Here is a 19,358-nt window from a genome sequence, read left to right on the forward strand (position 1 = left end):
CCTTCCAAATGGAATCACATCAGAAAAACGTGTTATAGCCTACATATTGGCAGAGAAACCTAGCAGATACAAATATATATTTTAAAAGAAACGCAAGGAATATAAAAGAAAAACGGTAAAGCCATAGCACAAACATTGTCTGAAAAAAGCTTTAGTCATCATACAAATAATCAAGGAAAGGTTGCCATTTGGACGAATCCACTCCATCGTGATTTATTGTTCTTATTTTTTACCATCAAATGACACATATGTTCTTACTGAAACAAGTACATGAAACTGACGGAGAAAGAAAATACAGTAAAAGCTCAGTGAGAACAAATGGTGAGTTAAATTCATAATATTGAGAAGGCAAAGTTGCCATTTCATAGAAATCTGCAGGATGCCTATTGAGATTTTCAGAGAGACTTACCTTTGGAAGAGCTACACTATAGTTCCCTTGTTTGGTCTTGTCTGTGCCGGTGCGCTCTACTGCGTCTCGTAATGCTTCTCGTCCACTTCTGGAAACGCATCAGCGTCACTCCTACTCTATAACGATTAGGGATACTGTACCACATGGATAGTGCGACCAATGCATGTAGCCTATATTTGATTTATAGTAAGCCTACAGAACAATTTAAACAAAATTCGATGGTCAGTCTTTATTTCCTTGAAAAGGCTTATATTTGTAGGACCATTTTTCCCACCACTATAAGACCTGTTCATTCTTTATCCTGATAGATGACAAATAAGTAAGTAAATTGGGCACTTCCGGATCTGTCTCTAAACATGTCAATTATGTTCCAAGTGTAAGTTACTGTATGATGATATAACCTACTGACAAGTTACAAGGAGAGTCCCAAGAGACATTGAAATCAAAGTAACCTAGTAGTTAAAATATGTAACTGTACAGTAGAGTGGACATCTAAGAGGTGTATATTCACACATTCACAACACAAATACAACAGCTGGTTTTACAAAAAGATGAAATATAACCCTGATGACATTGTATTTTTCACAACAACTTGCATATTTTCACTTCTCATTGTCTGTTAGCCTACTTGCACTTACAGTATTCTTTATGTATATTAAAAACAAAATAATATGCTTTAAGTTAAAGTAGGAAAAAGTAGGAAATTCACATGAGCACCACAATGCCTACTTCACCCATGCTCTACCAAGGTTTTCCAGCAATCAGCTTTGACCTACTACAGTAGCTATGTTGGTCTATAGTACTTCAAACAATGTGCAGGTTACTTAGGATTCAAACCTTCTCAAACAGCCTAATTCATATTCTTAGAGGAGGTTCTCCCACAATAATGTGATTTGCATCGCCTACAAGTTAAAGTATTGGATTCTTCACACACCACACTAATCCCATTCCACTACCGTTTCAAGCTTTCTTAAATTATATGAAAACAAGCTTTGCTTTAATACTTACTAGACCATCATGCTTGATTCAGCGAGCTGTTTTGTCTTGTAGTAATGTGATGCCTGCCTGTATTTCTTAAACCTTTTTATTTAGCAATATAGGACATGTCATAAAGAAAAATATACTGTATATTTCATAAAATCTTTGTTTGGTGAGTAGATGCCCAACATAACACCAGGTGGTGGTGTGTTGTACACAGTTACTCATACAGTTGAAGTCCGAAGTTTACATACACTTAGGTTGGAGTCATTAAAACAAATTTTTCAACCACCACAAATATCTTGTTAACAAACTATAGTTTTGGCAAGTCGGTTATGGCTTTAGATGTCATGGCTTTAGAAGCTTCTGATAGGCTAATTGGCATAATTTGAGTCAATTGGAGGTGTACCTGTGGATGTACAGTGCCTTGCGAAAGTATTCGGCCCCCTTGAACTTTGCGACCTTTTGCCACATTTCAGGTTTCAAACATAAAGATATAAAACTGTATTTTTTTGTGAAGAATCAACAACAAGTGGGACACAATCATGAAGTGGAACGACATTTATTGGATATTTCAAACTTTTTTAACAAATCAAAAACTGAAAAATTGGGCGTGCAAAATTATTCAGCCCCTTTACTTTCAGTGCAGCAAACTCTCTCCAGAAGTTCAGTGAGGATCTCTGAATGATCCAATGTTGACCTAAATGACTAATGATGATAAATACAATCCACCTGTGTGTAATCAAGTCTCCGTATAAATGCACCTGCATTGTGATAGTCTCAGAGGTCCGTTAAAAGCGCAGAGAGCATCATGAAGAACAAGGAACACACCAGGCAGGTCTGAGATACTGTTGTGAAGAAGTTTAAAGCCGGATTTGGATACAAAAGATTTCCCAAGCTTTAAACATCCCAAGGAGCACTGTGAAAGCGATAATATTGAAATGGAAGGAGTATCAGACCACTGCAAATCTATCAAGACCTGGCCGTCCCTCTAAACTTTCAGCTCATTCAAGGAGAAGACTGATCAGAGATGCAGCCAAGAGGCCCATGATCACTCTGGATGAACTGCAGAGATCTACAGCTGATGTGGGAGACTCTGTCCATAGGACAACAATCAACAATCAACAATCAGCCTTTATGGAAGAGTGGCAAGAAGAAAGCCATTTCTTAAAGATATCCATAAAAAGTGTTGTTTAAAGTTTGCCACAAGCCACCTGGGAGACACACCAAATATGTGGAAGAAGGTGCTCTGGTCAGATGAAACCAAAATTGAACTTTTTGGCAACAATGCAAAACGTTATGTTTGGTGTAAAAGCAACACAGCTCATCACCCTGAACACACCATCCCCACTGTCAAACATGGTGATGGCAGCATCATGGTTTGGGCCTGCTTTTCTTCAGCAGGGACAGGGAAGATGGTTAAAATTGATGGGAAGATGGATGGAGCCAAATACAGGACCATTCTGGAAGAAAACCTGATGGAGTCTGCAAAAGACCTGAGACTGGGACGGAAATTTGTCTTCCAACAAGACAATGATCCAAAACATAAAGCAAAATCTACAATGGAATGGTTCAAAAATAAACATATCCAGGTGTTAGAATGGCCAAGTCAAAGTCCAGACCTGAATCCAATCGAGAATCTGTGGAAAGAACTGAAAACTGCTGTTCACAAATGCTCTCCATCCAACCTCACTGAGCTCGAGCTGTTTTGCAAGGAGGAATGGGAAAGTCTCTCGATGTGCAAAACTGATAGAGACATACCCCAAGCGACTTACAGCTGTAATCACAGCAAAAGGTGGCGCTACAAAGTATTAACTTAGGGGGCTGAATAATTTTGCACGCCCAATTTTTCAGTTTTTGATTTGTTAAAAAAGTTTGAAATATCCAATAAATGTGGTTCCACTTCATGATTGTGTCCCACTTGTTGTTGATTCTTCACAAAAAAATACAGTTTTATATCTTTATGTTTGAAGCATGAAATGTGGCAAAAGGTCGCAAAGTTCAAGGGGGCCGAATACTTTCGCAAGGCACTGTATTTCAAGGCCTACCTTCAAACTTAGTGCCTCTTTGCTTGACATCATGGGAAAATCCAAAGAAATCAGCCAAGAAATCTTTTTTTTGTTGACCTCCACAAGTCTGGTTCATCCTTGGGAGCAATTTACAAACGCCTGAAGGTACCACGTTCATCTGTGCAAACAATAGTACACAAGTATACTTGTACCGCTCAGGAATGAGAGGCGTTCTGTCTCCTAGAGATGAACGTACTTTGGTGCGAAAAGTGCCAATCAATCCCAGAAAAACAGCAAAGGACTGTGTGAAGATGCTGGAGGAAACTGGTACAAAAGTATCTATATCCCCAGTAAAACGAGTCCTATAACGACATGGACTGAAAGGCCGCTGAGCAAGGAAGAAGCCACTGCTCCAAATCCGGCATAAAAAGGACAGACTACGGTTCGCAACTGCACGTGGGAACAAAAATCGTACTTTTAGGAGAAATGTCCAATGGTCTGATGAAACAAATATAGAACTGTTTGGCCATAATGACCATTATTATGTTTGGAGGAAAAAAGGGGAGGCTTGCAAGCCGAAGAACACCATCCCAACCATAAAGCACGGGGGTGGCGCATGTTGTAGGGGGCTTGGCTGCAGGAGAGACTGGTGCACTTCACAAAATAGATGGCATCATGAGGTAGGAAAATTATGTGGATATATTGAAGCAACATCTCAAGTCATCAGTCAAGAAGTTGAAGCTTGGTCACAAATGGGTCTTCCAAATGGACAACGACCCCAAGCATACTTCCAAAGTTGTGTAAAAATGGCATAAGGACAACAAAGTAAAGGTATTGGAGTGGTCATCACAAAGCCCTGACCTCAATCCCATAGAAAATTGCGGGCAGAACTGAAAAAGCGTGTGCGAGCAAGAAGTCCTACAAACATCATTTACACCAACTCTGTCAGGAGGAATTGGCCAAAATTCATCCAACTTATTGTGGGAAGCTTGTGGAAGTCTACCCGAAACGTTTGACCCAAGTTAAACAATTTAAAGGCAATGCTACCAAATACTAATTGAGTGTGTGTAAACTTCTGACCCACTGGGTATGTGATGAAATAAATAAAAGCTGAAATAAATCATTCTCTCTAATATTATTCTGACATTTCACATTCTTAAAATAAAGTGGTGATCCTAACTGACCTAAGACAGGGGATTTTTTACTAAGATTATGGCAGGAACTGTGAAAGCTGAGTTAAAATGTATTTGGCTAAGGTGTATGCAAACTTCTGGCTTCAATTGTACATACATTATAGTGCTGAGCGATTTGTGCTTTTTGATTTCGGTTTCGAATATTTCATTTAAACATTAAATGCACTATACATTATGTGGGTTGAATGCTGTAACAACACAGAATACAACCATTAATAAAAGTGACTGCCCATTACTGGTTATCATTTATTAACCATCATTTATTCACTTTAGTTAACTTTAAAAATATATTTATTTGATTTGATTACTTTATTATTTCATTCCAGGTTATCATCTCATCTTTTTAGAGCTGAGCTGTCTGACAAAATCACGATTTTGTAGTTCTTCAATGTAAATAAGGCACGCATTATGACTGTTGAATACCAACAATCAATCACTTTGATAATGTATTTTAAGACTCACGAAGAAATAGCTTTCTATCCCTTTCGGTTGCCTGTTCTCTCTTCTCTCAATCCCAGTGTTTTACTCGGCACAGACTTGACAATTTTAAGCGTCCGCACAATGGATTATGGTCATTGTAGTTAATTACCATGTTTTCTGCGCTAAATTATGTAGCATATTGGCTTGTTCAGGCTTGATCTGATTTATCTCTACAGAAACTGCATTTCAAGCTCACAGGAAAAAAAACTACTTAAGGCAATTAGTTGTTAAAAAAACGAAAAATAACCACAATTTTGGTTAATCGCTCAGCACTAATACATTATTGACTGTCACATTAGGTGGCTGGGAGAGCAAAGCATGAGTGGCACAAACTGCATGGTGCTCTGCATCAGTAGAGACTTTGGATACACCGAGGGGGCGACATTGGTGCGGCAGATGCGTGGATTTAGAGGGGTCATCCGAATGTTTGCCAGGACGACAATGGTCTTTTCTGATATCAGGCAGTGGAGGAGCTGGATGTTCCAGTGGGACCAGAAGTGCATAGAGAGGTCCCGGTACTCTCTCAATCAGCTGGGGTGCGCATTTCAGGGAACACAATCCACCACCCCGCCATTATACAGTGTGTCCCTGGGATGTACTGTAGAGGTGGAGTGCATCTGACAGATGAGGGCAATGACATATTCCTTAAAAGTTGAGCTCTCCAGTCTCCACTGTTCTCTGCTCCATAGAGCCACCTAATAATTGACAATAAGCACACCGTGCGTGCATGCACAGGCCAGTGTGTGTGTCGGGACAGGGAGACGGGTATCAAAACTATGCAAGAAATAGAATGGTCAGAAACCCAGGACCTTCAGATCCTATGGCCGTGACGTTGACGGTTACGCTACGAACTCTGTCAAGAACGTACACTCTACACAATCTGGTGATGACAGGAAGATTTTGTTGTTGTTCGTTCACTCATTACTGATTGAACCTTCATTTATCTTGCTTGTTTAAAAAACATCGTCTAAAACACTTGATGTGTTGAAAACAGTGACACATCTTCTATTGACTCCGCAAAGGTCGCGCAAACATACGATGATGTTGGTATTATTTAAAAAGACGATATGTAACTTTTTGGTTGACCCCACCAAATTCACATGGACATTTACAGATCTGGGGAAATGGGGATTTACAGATCTGGGGAAATGGAGATTTACAGATCTGGGGAAATGTGGATTTACAGATCTGGGGAAATGGAAATTTACAGATCTGGGGAAATGGAAATTTACAGATCTGGGGAAATGGGGATTTACAGATCTGGGGAAATGTGGATTTACAGATCTGGGGAAATGGAAATTTACAGATCTGGGGAAATGGAGATTTACAGATCTGGGGAAATGGGGATTTACAGATCTGGGGAAATGGGGATTTACAGATCTGTCATTCACCATTGTTATCAACTGTACCAGCAGAAATGGAACATAAATCACAGAAAATAGATGTTGTGGTAGGTGCAGCTGTAGAGAAGTATTTGGATGTAAAATATGTTACTGCAGAAGTTACTGCAGAAGTTACAAGGTGTGCCGGCCTGCAAAAGGATCACACAGGGCCAAGTAGTGGAATAGTGGTGAGGTTTTAATTGGTGTTGGGTTAGTTGGTAGGTCCATTTTTTTCGTAACTTTTCCGGTTCCCTTTCGTGTCACAAGGTGTAGTGCATTCACACTCCAGTACAGTAGGTGGCGGTGAATGCATCTTTCAGTTGGTTGCGATCTGTCAATACAAATTTAAAGAAGAAGGGTTTCAGGAATAAGTTGAAAAGGACCTTGACACTGTTAATCAGTCAGCACAAATTTAGTTTACAATAACGAGAAGAAAATTGCATTGCAGAGGAAGGAGCGTACTGATTCATTGCAGGGATCATCAACTAGAGTCAGTTGCGAGACAATTTTTTTCTTGAGCGGATGGTCAGGGGCCGGAACATAATTATACAAATCATTTTTAGACTGCAAACTGACTGCCGGAGGCTTAAATAGATATAATATTTGACTACAACATATTCATTTCAAACCTTGTGATCACATACTCTGAGTATACAAAGCATTAACCTTTTACTAGAGGGAGCTAAATCAGGGTCACACAGTGTTTCTTGGTAGTCTTTGAAACAAAAGTATACACCGTTACACACATGGTTATGTAAAAAAAAAGAAGTCAGATATAGAGTTGAAATATATTACATTTAGAGTTTGCATCCCAATATTACACTTTATATACATCACAGAAGACTGAAACAAAACCATTTGCCATAGTTTTAGGTGGTTTATTATTTTTATTTTTGACTTTATTATGAAAAATATGAATAACATTCCACTCATGAGGCCAATAGAGGGCGCTTGTGGTCATTAGACTGCAGGAAATTATGAATACCTGCTCTTTCCATGACGTGACCAGGTGAAAGCTATGATCCCTTATTGAGGTCACTTGTTCATTCCACTTCAATCAATGTAGATGAAAGAGAGGAGACAGGTTTGAAGAAGGATTATTAAGCCTTGAGACAATTGAGACATGGATTGTGAATGTGTGCCATTCAGAGGGTGAATGGGCAAGACAAAATATTTAAGTGACTGAACGGGATATGGTAGTTGGTGTCAGGCACACCGGGTTTGTGTCAAGAACTGCAACGCTGCTGTGTTTTTCACGTTTAACAGTTCCCTGTGTGTATCAAGAATGGTCCACCACTCAAAGGACATTCAGCCAACTATACAAAACTGTGGGAAGCATTGGAGTCAACATGGGCCAGCATCCCTGTGGAACGCTTGGCACCTTGTAGAGTCTATGCCCAAAATAATTTGTGCTGGCCTCAGATCTGTTTGTGCTCTTGCCAACTCCATTGCTGTCATTGTCAAGCCAAATGTTTTTTTTTTATGTCAATGACTGACAAGGTCATTTCCGATTGAGCTGACATATGCAGCGTTTACCGTGAATGCCGTCTCTGCCAACGCGGTAACATTTCTTCAAATTTCAATCACGCTGTAACGCTGAACGTCTGCGATACGGATTGAATAGAGTCCTGAATCTTTTATTATTGAACATTGTCCCAGTCAAATAAATTATGTAAAATAAACATAATTAGCACCTTTAGGTAAGACAATGCATGTGATTAAAGGAACTATGTGGAATATTTGATTATGTTCTGATGAATGATGTGTGTTTGTAACAAGCCACCCTGTGATCACTACTACAAACTATTGAAAAACAATTACTTTTACCAACAGTTGATAGCTGGACTTCTAACTAACGTCAATTGATTTTGCCAGGTTTTAATTACACTGCTGTTACGGACTTTGTAGAAAAAAACAAAGTAAATAGTGAACTTTTTGTAATTGTAAACTTTATGCAAAGTTCTGTGCTAAAAATAAAATAAAAAATACGGCAAAAGACTACAGGGGAATCATAATCACTGCAGTCATAACCCACTTGCCACTAAGTGGCACTATTGCTGAGGATGTAGGAAACAGAGGGAAGAAAGAAAGAAAAACAATAGAAAGAAAGGAAAAAGTACTGCATGACAAAAATGTATCCCCACTGCCAGTGTGTGTGTGTGTTGATTTGAGAGAGTGTTTGACCTGGAACAGCTCTTCCTGATTCAGTCCAAGCAGCTCCACTCCCCCTCTCCCGGCACAGGACTGCTGCTGTGGAGATGGGATGCTGATCCAGACTGGGAATATTTCATGCCTGGAATCTTAACTCTGGGTGGATCACCGCACCGCGAGGCGGCGTGCTGGGGAACACAGGAACTATCTGAAAGGAGATTATTTGGACTAGTTTGGACTTTTTGAAGGTGTTCATTTTGATTTTGCAGCATTCTCCTGAAGCTGGAATAATGTCTCTGGGCAGTTGCAGGCAGACTATGCTTGCAGCAGAGATCTGCACCCTGATGGCAATTCTGGTGGCAGGCACTGCAGGACAGAGCCAGGACGGGAGGGAGGCAGGGTCCTCCTGCTACGGGGGGTTTGACCTTTACTTCGTTTTGGACAAGTAAGTGTTCTCCTCTGTCTTCTTGCCTGCTCCAAGTCTCACTTTTCTGCAGGAGCGTCCATAGAGGCTCTGTAGCAGCCTGCTTCCATTTAGTCCCAGCAAGTCACCTACCACATGTTGGACATTTCTATGCATTCTTATCATTATTGCCCAGAGAAATATTTACACCGAGCAATTACATTTTCCCATACAAATATTTTTTTTAATGGAGTGATCCACTAATCGGAACCAGAGGCATGACAACACAACGTGAACATATAAGTCTCCAGGGGCTCATTGGAAGTGTTTGAGCATAGGGTTGGGGTGGTTGAAGAGGGAAATAGAGTTGGTGGAGGGGAGGGGGTGCTTGGGCTGAGGTACATATGCAGAAATTAGAGCAGGTATGTAGATGATATGCAGTCTAAGAGACCCAGGGAGCCAGAGGCTGCATACTAACCTCTCCCTAGTGGTTCCAATCAGTTCCACTAAAGCAGCACAGCAGAAAACTGGTCAAATCTACTTCCTCAGCTTTCCCCACCTGCTCTATCAAGAGGCTCCATTCGTTTCTACTGGAAAACGAAATTGGGAAAAAACTGCCAACAAAAAACATAGGCAATCTGTAAACTTGTTGTGTGAGCCTTCGAATCTCTGTTTTCACAAAACATTGCCCATATGGCATGTAGGATGCTGGGTAATGCTAGTATATTATTGTTATGTGTTCAAGTCATGTGTTCCTTACCGTTCCAGACTCACCCCTCCCACTGTCTCCAAATTCTTTTAAAGATGGTGATCCCCCCCCACAGTTATTGGCAGCTCCATTGCAACGATATTTCTGTGGCGCCCCATACTAAAATACAGAACTACAGTAATTCCGAGCTTCCATAAGGGAAAGTTTTTTTGACACTGTAGTGTGAGGTGGCATGCAGTTAGTGCTGTCTTATTCTATTCTCATCCACAATACGGTGAGCAGTCACGCTAGAGGATATATGAAAGCTAGCAAATAAGATGATTTTAGAATAAAATAGCCCCACAAAACCATTAGTTCATGTATTTTTTTTACAAGTTGTTTGGATGCATGTGGTAACACTTACCATAAAAATAACCAAGTTTACAATAAAAGTAAATACAATTCTGCTCTTGAACGTGCAAAGGCAATCAGATCCGTTTTGAAGTGAGAAAACAATACATTTCTACTTTAGATAATTTTTTGCTGCTTTACATTTCATCCCACAAGCAATTCAAATATTTCATATTAATAGTTCTATAGATCAGTGTTTCCCAAACTCTGTCCTAGGGCCCCCTCTGTGTGCATGTTTTGGGGGGTTGGGCAGGATCGAGTTTGGGAAACCCTGCTATAGATCACATACAGTATTTCACACACTTTAATCAGAATACAGTATGCATGGGTGAAATGTGTGACTGTCTTCATACAACATGTAGGGCAATGGTAGCTACTTCACGACTCCCCTGTCGTTTCCCCTTCCACAGTGCGGTGTGCAGTGGGGAGAGCTCCTGTCTTTCTCTATGCCCCAAACCTCTCTCCATGTGTGTCTGGTCTGCAGAACCCTTTCACCATTAGGCCCAGATGTTCCAAAGCTCCCAAGTGTTTGGCAGCTGTGTCAGGACTGGGACTCATATCACAGTACAACGGACAGAAAAACAAGTGAGAGGGAAGAAAAGAGAGGCAAAGAAAGAAAGGACAGAGAGGAAAATCTTTTGATTTATCCTTTCGCAATCAAATTATTCAGACTTTCAAGCATCAACATCTTTCAAATACTTAAACATATCCATTAAATATGTGGGACATTCTATAAGTATTCATAACTGCTGTATTGCTATTGTGTCAGTCTGAATTGGCCAATCACTCAAAACCTCTCTTTAGGCCGACAGAAAAAGGCACATTGAGTTCCATCCTTAACAAAACCTGTCTAATATGCACCAGACTTATCAAGTCTAAAGTGGTCACATCTCAAAGTTGCATTGACATTATCCTATTTGACTGGCTTTTTGGAAAAGCTGTGCTCATTTCCTGAGTCTAGTGTTGCTGTCCAAGGTAATCATCAAACACATACTGGTAATCATCTGAATAATCATTTTCCTTAATGCTGTCCAAACTACTCCCCATTTCACGAGGTCCCTGCTTTTATTTTTTATTTGATTTATTAGGATCCCCATTATCCGATGCCAATGGTGACAGCTAGTCTTACTGGGGTCCGACACATAACAAAAAATACATTACAGACAAAAGACTTTAAAATGTACATACATTTCAAAATATGAACATGTAGTGTCTGTGTGCGCATCTATCAGTTCCACATACATGTCAGTACATACACACAACAAGTAGGTCACATGAGGAGAGGCGTTGTGCCGTGAGGTGTTGCTTTATTTGTGTTTTGAAACTTCTGCTATATAATGGAAGGGAGTTCCACGCACTCAAGGCTCTGTATAATACTGCACTGTATTTCCTTGACATATATACTGTATTTCCTTGAATTTATTCTGGACCTGGGGACTGTGAAAAGACCCCTGGTGGCATGTCTGGTGGGGTAAGTGTGTATGTCATTGCTGTGTGTAAATTGAGAATGCAAATAATTAGGAATTTCCAACATTAATGTTTCTTATAAAAACAAGAAGTGGCATTGTCACGCCCTGGTCTAAGTATTTTGTGTTTTTCTTCATGTATTGGGTCAGGCCAGGGTGTGGCATGGAGTTTTTGTATTGTGGTGTGTTTTGTCTTGGGGTTTTGGTGTGTATGTATTTGGGATTGTAGCTAGTGGGGTTATCTAGCAAAGTCTATGGCTGTCTGGTGTGGTTCTCAATCAGAGGCAGGTGCTTATCGTTGTCTCTGATTGGGAACCATATTTAGGCAGCCATATTCTTTGAGTTTGTCGTGGGTGATTGTCCTGAGTGTCTTGATGGCCTTGTGTTGTGTTAGTTGACACAAGTATAGGCTGTTTTTGGTTTTCACTACGTTTATTGTTTTGTTGAGTTTGTGTTTATTCATGTTTACGTTGTTTAAATAAACATGGATCGCAATCGACACGCTGCAGCTTGGTCCGACTCTCCTTCACCATATGAAAACCGTGACAGGCATAGTCAATCTTTCCTCAACTCTTAGCCAAGAGAGACTGGCATGCATAGTATTCATATTAGCCCTCTGATTACAGTGAAGAGCAAGACATGTCACTCTGTTCTGGGCCTACTACAGCTTAAATAGGTCTTTCTTTTCAGCACTTGACCATATGACTGGACAAAGCAGAGGATCTCTTTATTAGGTGGCAGGTAGCCTAGTGGTTAGAGTGTTGGACTTATAACCGAAAGGTTGCAAGATCTAATCCCCGAGCTGACAAGGTAAAAATCTGTCGTTCTGCCCCTGAAGGCAGTTCACCCACTGTTCCTAGTCTGTCATTGTAAATAATATTTTTTTTCTTAACTGACTTGCCTAGTTAAATAAAGGTTAAATAAACATTTAAATATATATATATATTATATATAGTCAAGTGGTTAAAAATACCATGGGACCACGCAGCCGTCATACCACTCAGGAAGGAGAAGCATTCTGTCTCCTAGAGATGAACGTACTTTGGTGCGAAATGTGCAAATCAATCCCAGAACAACAAAGGACCCTGTGAAGAGGCTGGAGGAAACAGGTACAAAAGTTTCTATATCCAAAGTAAAACGAGTCTAATATCGACATAACCTGAAAGGCCGCTCAGCAAGGAAGAAGCCATTGCTCCAAAACCGCCATAAAAAAAGCCAGACTACAGTTTGCAACTGCACATGGGGACAAAGATCAGATTTTTTTGAGAAACGTCCTCTGGTCTGATGAAACAAAAATATAACTATTAGAACATAATGACCATTGATATGTTTGGAGGAAAAAGGGGGACGCTTGCAAGCCGAAGAACACCATCCCAACCGTGAAGCACAGGGGTGGCAGCATCATGTTGTGGGGGTGCTTTGCTGTAGGAGGGACTGGTGCACTTCACAAAATAGATGGCATCATGAGGTAGGAAAATTATGTGGATATATTGAAGCAACATCTCAAGACATCAGTCAGGAAGTTAAAGCTTGGTCTCAAATGGGTCTTCCAAATGGACAATGACGCCAAGCATACTTCCAAAGTTGTGGCAAAATGGCTTAATGGACAACAAAGTCAAGGTATTGGAGTGGCCATCACAAAGCCCTGACCTCAAACCTATAGAAAATTTGTGGGCAGAACTGAAAAAGAGTGTGCGAGCAAGGAGGGCTGCAAACCTGACTCAGTTACACCAGCTCTGTCAGGAAGAATGGGCCAAAATTCACCCAACCTATTGTGGGAAGCTTGTGGAAGGCTACTCAAATAGTTTGACCTAAGTTAAACAATTTAAAGGCAATTCTACCAAATATTAATTGAGTGTATGTAAACTTCTGACCCACTGGGAATGTGATAAATAAAATGTGATGAATAAAAGCTGAAGTAAATCATTCTCTCTACTATTATTCTGACATTTCACATTCTTAAAATAAAGTGGTGATCCTAACTGACCTAAAACAGGGAATTTTTACTTGGATTAATTGTCAGGAATTGTGAAAAACTGAGTTTAAATGTATTTGGCTAAGGTGTATGTAAAACTTCCGACTTCAACTGTATGTTTTGACCATGGAAGTTTACAATCTAAGGTAACACCAAGTAATTTAGTCTCCTCAACTTGTTCAACAGCCACAGCATTATTTAGCAGATTCAGAGGTCTAGAATTTAGGGAATGAGTTGTACCAAATACAATGCTCTTAGTTTTAGAGATCTTAGTTTATTACTGGACACCCATTCCAAAACAGACTGCAACTCGTTGTTAATGGACACACACGCTTTGTACAAAGTGGCAGGTCATTGGTAACAATAGAAAAGAGTACACCACACTTTACATGTTTGACATTAGAGAAGCTTCCATTAAAGAAAACCCTCAGTTTTATTAGATAGGTTGAAAAGCCATAACACATACGTTTTCTCAACAACAGGTTATGGTCAATAATATGAAAGGCTGCACTGAAGTCTAACAGTACAGCTCCCACAATCTTCTTATTATCAATGTATTTCAACCAATCATCAGTCATTTGTGTCAGTGTAGTACATGTTGAGTGCCCTTCTCAAAAAGCATGCTTAAAGTTTATTGTTCATTTGTTTACAGAGAAATAGCATTGTGTTTCGTCAAACACACATTTTTCCAAAAGTTTGCTAAGAGCTGGCAGCAAGCTGATAGGTCTACTCTTAGAACCAGTAAAGGCCGCTTTACCACTCTTGGGTAGCGGAATGACTGGCATTTCTCCAGGCCTGAGGACAAAGACTTGTGGCAGCACAAGTAGGGCATTTGATTTGCAAACTCATCACATGATCAGTGTCTCGTCAGGAACACTAAAATTGCACTTCCGGGCCACAGAATTTCTAAATGTTTGAACATAAAAGTCCCCCACGTAATAGTAGAAAATTGTCAATAACCATTCATGAAAAATTGTCTAAACATTAACAATGATTCATATTTGTTCATATTTAAGTGACATTTGCATTACATTTGGTGTTTTACACATGTTCCAAGGTCAAATAAATGTGTTGCTGGCTTTTTACTCCACCCATTCTAATTGCCGCACTACGGAAAACCTGCTAACCAAACAAAGTGTTTCTTAGATTTTGCCCAGACCTCAAAAGTCATCCCCTGATGTGGTTTATGCATTGTTGTGAACACAGAAAAAATATTGAACAAAATGGGGGTAAACCAGAAAAAATTGAGAAATACGAAACCTGGAATAACAGAAGAAAGAAAGCAGGAATTGTGGGAAAAAACTGAAGTAGATAAAAAATTAAAAAATTATTTTAAAAGGTATTTTTCTGTGCATGACTGAACTTTAGAATGTGCGTATTGACTATGTACCTAAGAGGGAAATGTTCTAGTGAAATATACAGTAATATATACAATTTAGCAGATGCTTTTATTAAAAATGGTGCTTATGCCACCCTTTATAAAGCACAGGTTTATGTCATATTTGACATAGTGGGTTATGTCACATTTGACATGGGTGGTTATGTCACACAGTTATGCCCTTAACCAACAGTTATAAAGCATGACACATGGTTAGAGATGATTTGTATCACATTTATGTAGTGTTTATGAAGGCTTTATGTAGCCTTTATAAGCTGCACGTAATTTAAAGCGGGACAATTTAAAGTCATTAAGCTGTCATCTTAGTTGATATAGAATGGGAATATGTTTTCAAATACATTTTCTTCCAAAATGCCATGAACAAATTCCACCTCAATTTAAGAACGACCCACTTGAGAAAAAACATATTTCTATAAAAAGGTATTACATTAGTGCACACTTTCTCTTGCTTTCCCTATTTCTCGCACACACATTATTATTAAAACATTTTTTTTTGTCATTTCGACAACGCTCTTATGCAGAGTGACTTAGTGAGGGCACAAACTTTACAAACTTAGTTCACAAACTTAGTGAGTGCACAAATTTCCATACTGGGCGAAATCCTCTTTTTGCTGGTTCTACATAGAAGTAAGGGCTTAGATAATGTGTTGGAGCTATACACTGCGTCTGGCCCATTCTCTTCACTCAAACTGCCTTTGATTGTGATTCTGAAAAGATTTCCTGATAGAAGTCAATCATAATGGAATGTGTATGGCATGCATTCAAAGTAAAACCCCAGAGAGGATAAAAATACTTATTCTACAACGTCTGCAGTCTAAATGAAAAAGTAAAGGAAGAACACCGTATCTATTCTCTGTGTCTGTGAAAGGTGGGGGAAAAAACTATATTGACAGCCTCTGTTGTTTTATCCGTAACTATGTCATTACCAGTGATGTAAACTACTATAAAGTACTACTTAAGTAGTTTTGGGGGGGGTATCTGTACTTTACTATTTATATTTTTGACAACTACTTTACTACACTCATATAGAAAATTATGTACTTTTTACTCCATACATTTCCCCTGACAACCAAAAGTACTCGTTACATTTTGAATGCTTAGCAGGACAGAAAATTGTCCAATTCCCACACTTATCAAGAGAATATCCTTGTTCATCCCTACTGCCTCTGATCTGACAGATTTACTAAACACAAATGCTTTCAAAAAAATTATGTCGGAGTGTGACCCTGGCTATCCGTAAGTATAGAAAAAATAAAAATAAAATTGTGCTGTCTGGTTTGCGTAATATAAGGAAAAGTAAATTATTTTGATACTTAAGTATATTTAAAACTAAATACTTTTAGACTTTTAATCAAGTAGTATTTTACTGGGTGACTTTCACACGAGTCATTTTCTATTAAGTATCTTTACTTTTACTCAAGTCTTAGAATGTAGTACTTCTTCCACCACTGGTCATTACAGTGTATCTCTGATGGTTGAATGTTTCTCTCTATCACCACAGATTTGGTATATTTAAGCAATAAGGCATGGGGGGTGTGGTATATGGCCAATAAATCATGGGTAAGAGCTGTTCTTATGCACAATGCAACAAGGAGTGCCTGGATACAGCCCTTAGCCGTGGTATATTGGCCATACAGTATACCACAAAACCAAGAGGTGCCTTATTGCTTTTATAAACTGGATAGCAACATACAGTAATTAGAAGAGTACAAATAAATGTTTTGTTATACCCGCGATATACCACAGCTTTCAACCAATCAGCATTTAGGGCTCGAACCACCCAGTTCACAAAATTGGTTGATGCATGTTACATATGAACAGGATAATGCGTTATGTAACATCTGAGCAGGATTTCGCATTATCATTAGCTAACGCCCTGTAGGGTGAGCTGATTGGAGGATACACGGAAGCAGCGATTGGTTTGTGGACAGTTCAATCGTGGTAGCTGTAAGGGCCCTTTTAACAGCTCCACCACAATAACAGACATCTTCTAACCTTTCTTTTAGGTCTGGGAGTGTGCAGCACCACTGGAATGAGATCTATTACTTTGTTGATCACCTGGCTCATAAATTCATAAGGTACAGTATTGCCTGGATCGTTACCCAGATACCACTACAAGTACCAGAGAGCTCAATTAATGTATACTGGCCAGTAAGGATGTATCAATTCGAGTAAGGATATAAACAGACATGTTTTTGCACAAAGTATTTGGACAAGACAGCAACATACATAAAGAGATTATGTCTGTGTGTCAACTGTGGAAATAGCCTCCCATCTACATGTAACTGGCAAAATAAAGTAAACACCAACATAAAATGTCTTAATAGGGCTTTGGGCCATAACAAGCCAGAACAGCTTCATTGCACCTTGACATAGATTCTACAAGTGTCTGGAACTCTATTGGAGAAACTCCATCATTTGGTGTTTTGTTGACGGTGGTGGAAAACGCTGTCTTAGGCGCCATTCCAGAATCTCCCATAAGCTTTCAATTGGGTTGTGATCTGGTGACTGAGACGGCCATGGCATATGGTTTACGTCACTTTCAAGCTCATCAAACCAGTCAGGGCATAGCCATTGTATCCAAAATAACAGCCTGCCCAGCATTTTTATACATGACCCTAAGCATGATGGGATGTTCATTACTTAATTAACTCAGGAACCACAACTATGTGGAAGCACCTGCTTTCAATATACGTGTCCCTTATTTACTCAAGTATTTCTTTAGCCCTCAGCTGCGGATGTCCTTCATTGTATTTTCTACAGAGGGACGGATCCTGATGAAACTAACAGAAGACAGGCAAGACATAATCCCCTCATAATACAACACTTTTAATGATCTGCCCATTTGACTCATTGGTCAATCGTTTTGTGGAGGGTACTGTGTGTCAATCCTTCTATTACGGGGGTACTGCCCACACGATACACTGACGGTACCAATGGTATATTGTGGTTGGGTGTGAGCAGGGAGCAGATTCGGGCAGGCCTGGAAGAGCTCCGCATGGTGCATCCTGGGGGAGACACTTTTATGCACAAAGGGTTCCAAAGGGTGAGTAATGGATTGGAGACCAGTAGCTGAAGGTAACTGGGCAACAGCCAGACATCCTTCTGCAAAAATTACAAAAATCTATTTTTATTTTCACATAACCTTATCTATGGGTAAAAGCAGAAGACAAATTGCTGCCTCATATTGGTCAATAAAGTACAATGGGGCAAAAAAGTATTTAGTTAGCCACCAATTGTGCAAGTTCTCCCACTTAAAAAGATGAGGCCTGTAATTTTCATCATAGATACACTTCAACTATGACAGACAAAATTAGAAGAAAAAAATCCAGAAAATCACATTGTAGGAATTTTAATGAATTTATTTGCAAATTATGGTGGAAAATAAGTATTTGGTCAATAACAAAAGTTTATCTCAATACTTTGTTATATACCCTCAAACGCTTTCTGTAAGTCTTCACAAGGTTTTCACACACTGTTGCTGGTATTTTGGCCCATTCCTCCATGCAGATCTCCTCTAGAGCAGTGATGTTTTGGGGCTGTTGCTGGGCAACACGGACTTTCAACTCCCTCCAAAGATTTTCTATGGGGTTGAGATCTGGAGACTGGCTAGGCCACTCCAGGACCTTGAAATGCTTCTTATGAAGCCACTCCTTCGTTGCCCGGGCAGTGTGTTTGGGATCATTGTCATGCTGAAAGACCCAGGCACATTTAATCTTCAATGCCCTTGCTGATGGAAGGAGGTTTTCACTCAAAATCTCACGATACATGGCCCCATTCATTCTTTCCTTTACATGGATCAGTCGTCCTGGTTCCTTTGCAGAAAAACAGCCCCAAAGCATGATTTTTCCACCCCCATGCTTCACAGTAGATATGGTGTTCTTTGGATGCAACTCAACACGACGAGTTGAGTTTTTACAAAAAAGTTATATTTTGGTTTCATCTGACCATATGACATTCTCCAAATCTTCTTCTGGATCATCCAAATGCTCTCTAGCAAACTTCAGATGGGCCTGGACATGTACTGGCTTAAGCAGGGGGATACGTCTGGCACTGCAGGATTTGAGTCCCTGGCGGCGTAATGTGTTACTGATGGTAGGCTTTGTTACTTTGGTCCCAGCTCTCTGCAGGTCATTCACTAGGTCACTCCGTGTGGATCTGGGATTTTTGCTCACCTTTCTTGTGATAATTTTGACCCCACGGGGTGAGATCTTGCGTGGAGCCCCAGATCGAGGGAGATTATCAGTAGTCTTGTATGTCTTCCATTTCCTAATAATTGCTCCCACAGTTGATGTCTTCAAACCAAGCTGCTTACCTATTGCAGATTCAGTCTTCCCAGCCTGGAGCAGGTCTACAATTTTGTTTCTGGTGTCCAGCTCTTTGGTCTTGGCCATAGTGGAGTTTGGAGTGTGAC

General features: G+C 39.9%; 1 protein-coding gene across 2 annotated transcripts in view; it reads left to right on the plus strand.

Annotated features, from left to right (window-relative positions):
• Window positions 1-8,305: 8,305 nt before the first annotated feature.
• The window catches only part of LOC118375832 (anthrax toxin receptor 1-like), a 43,458-nt gene continuing 32,405 nt past the window's right edge, over window positions 8,306-19,358 (plus strand). Inside the window, exons 1-4 of one of the 2 annotated variants that reach the window (XM_035762454.2) lie at window positions 8,306-9,047; window positions 16,951-17,022; window positions 17,670-17,741; window positions 17,909-17,990. In XM_035762454.2, coding sequence (XP_035618347.2) covers window positions 8,893-9,047; window positions 16,951-17,022; window positions 17,670-17,741; window positions 17,909-17,990 — 381 coding nt within the window. In that variant the 5' untranslated portion in view covers window positions 8,306-8,892. The remainder of the gene's footprint in view (window positions 9,048-16,950; window positions 17,023-17,669; window positions 17,742-17,908; window positions 17,991-19,358) is intronic. The other variant, XM_052458031.1, reaches the window with a different exon arrangement.

The sequence above is a fragment of the Oncorhynchus keta genome, chromosome 12 (genome assembly GCF_023373465.1).
Source record: "Oncorhynchus keta strain PuntledgeMale-10-30-2019 chromosome 12, Oket_V2, whole genome shotgun sequence".
Taxonomy (NCBI): domain Eukaryota; kingdom Metazoa; phylum Chordata; class Actinopteri; order Salmoniformes; family Salmonidae; genus Oncorhynchus; species Oncorhynchus keta.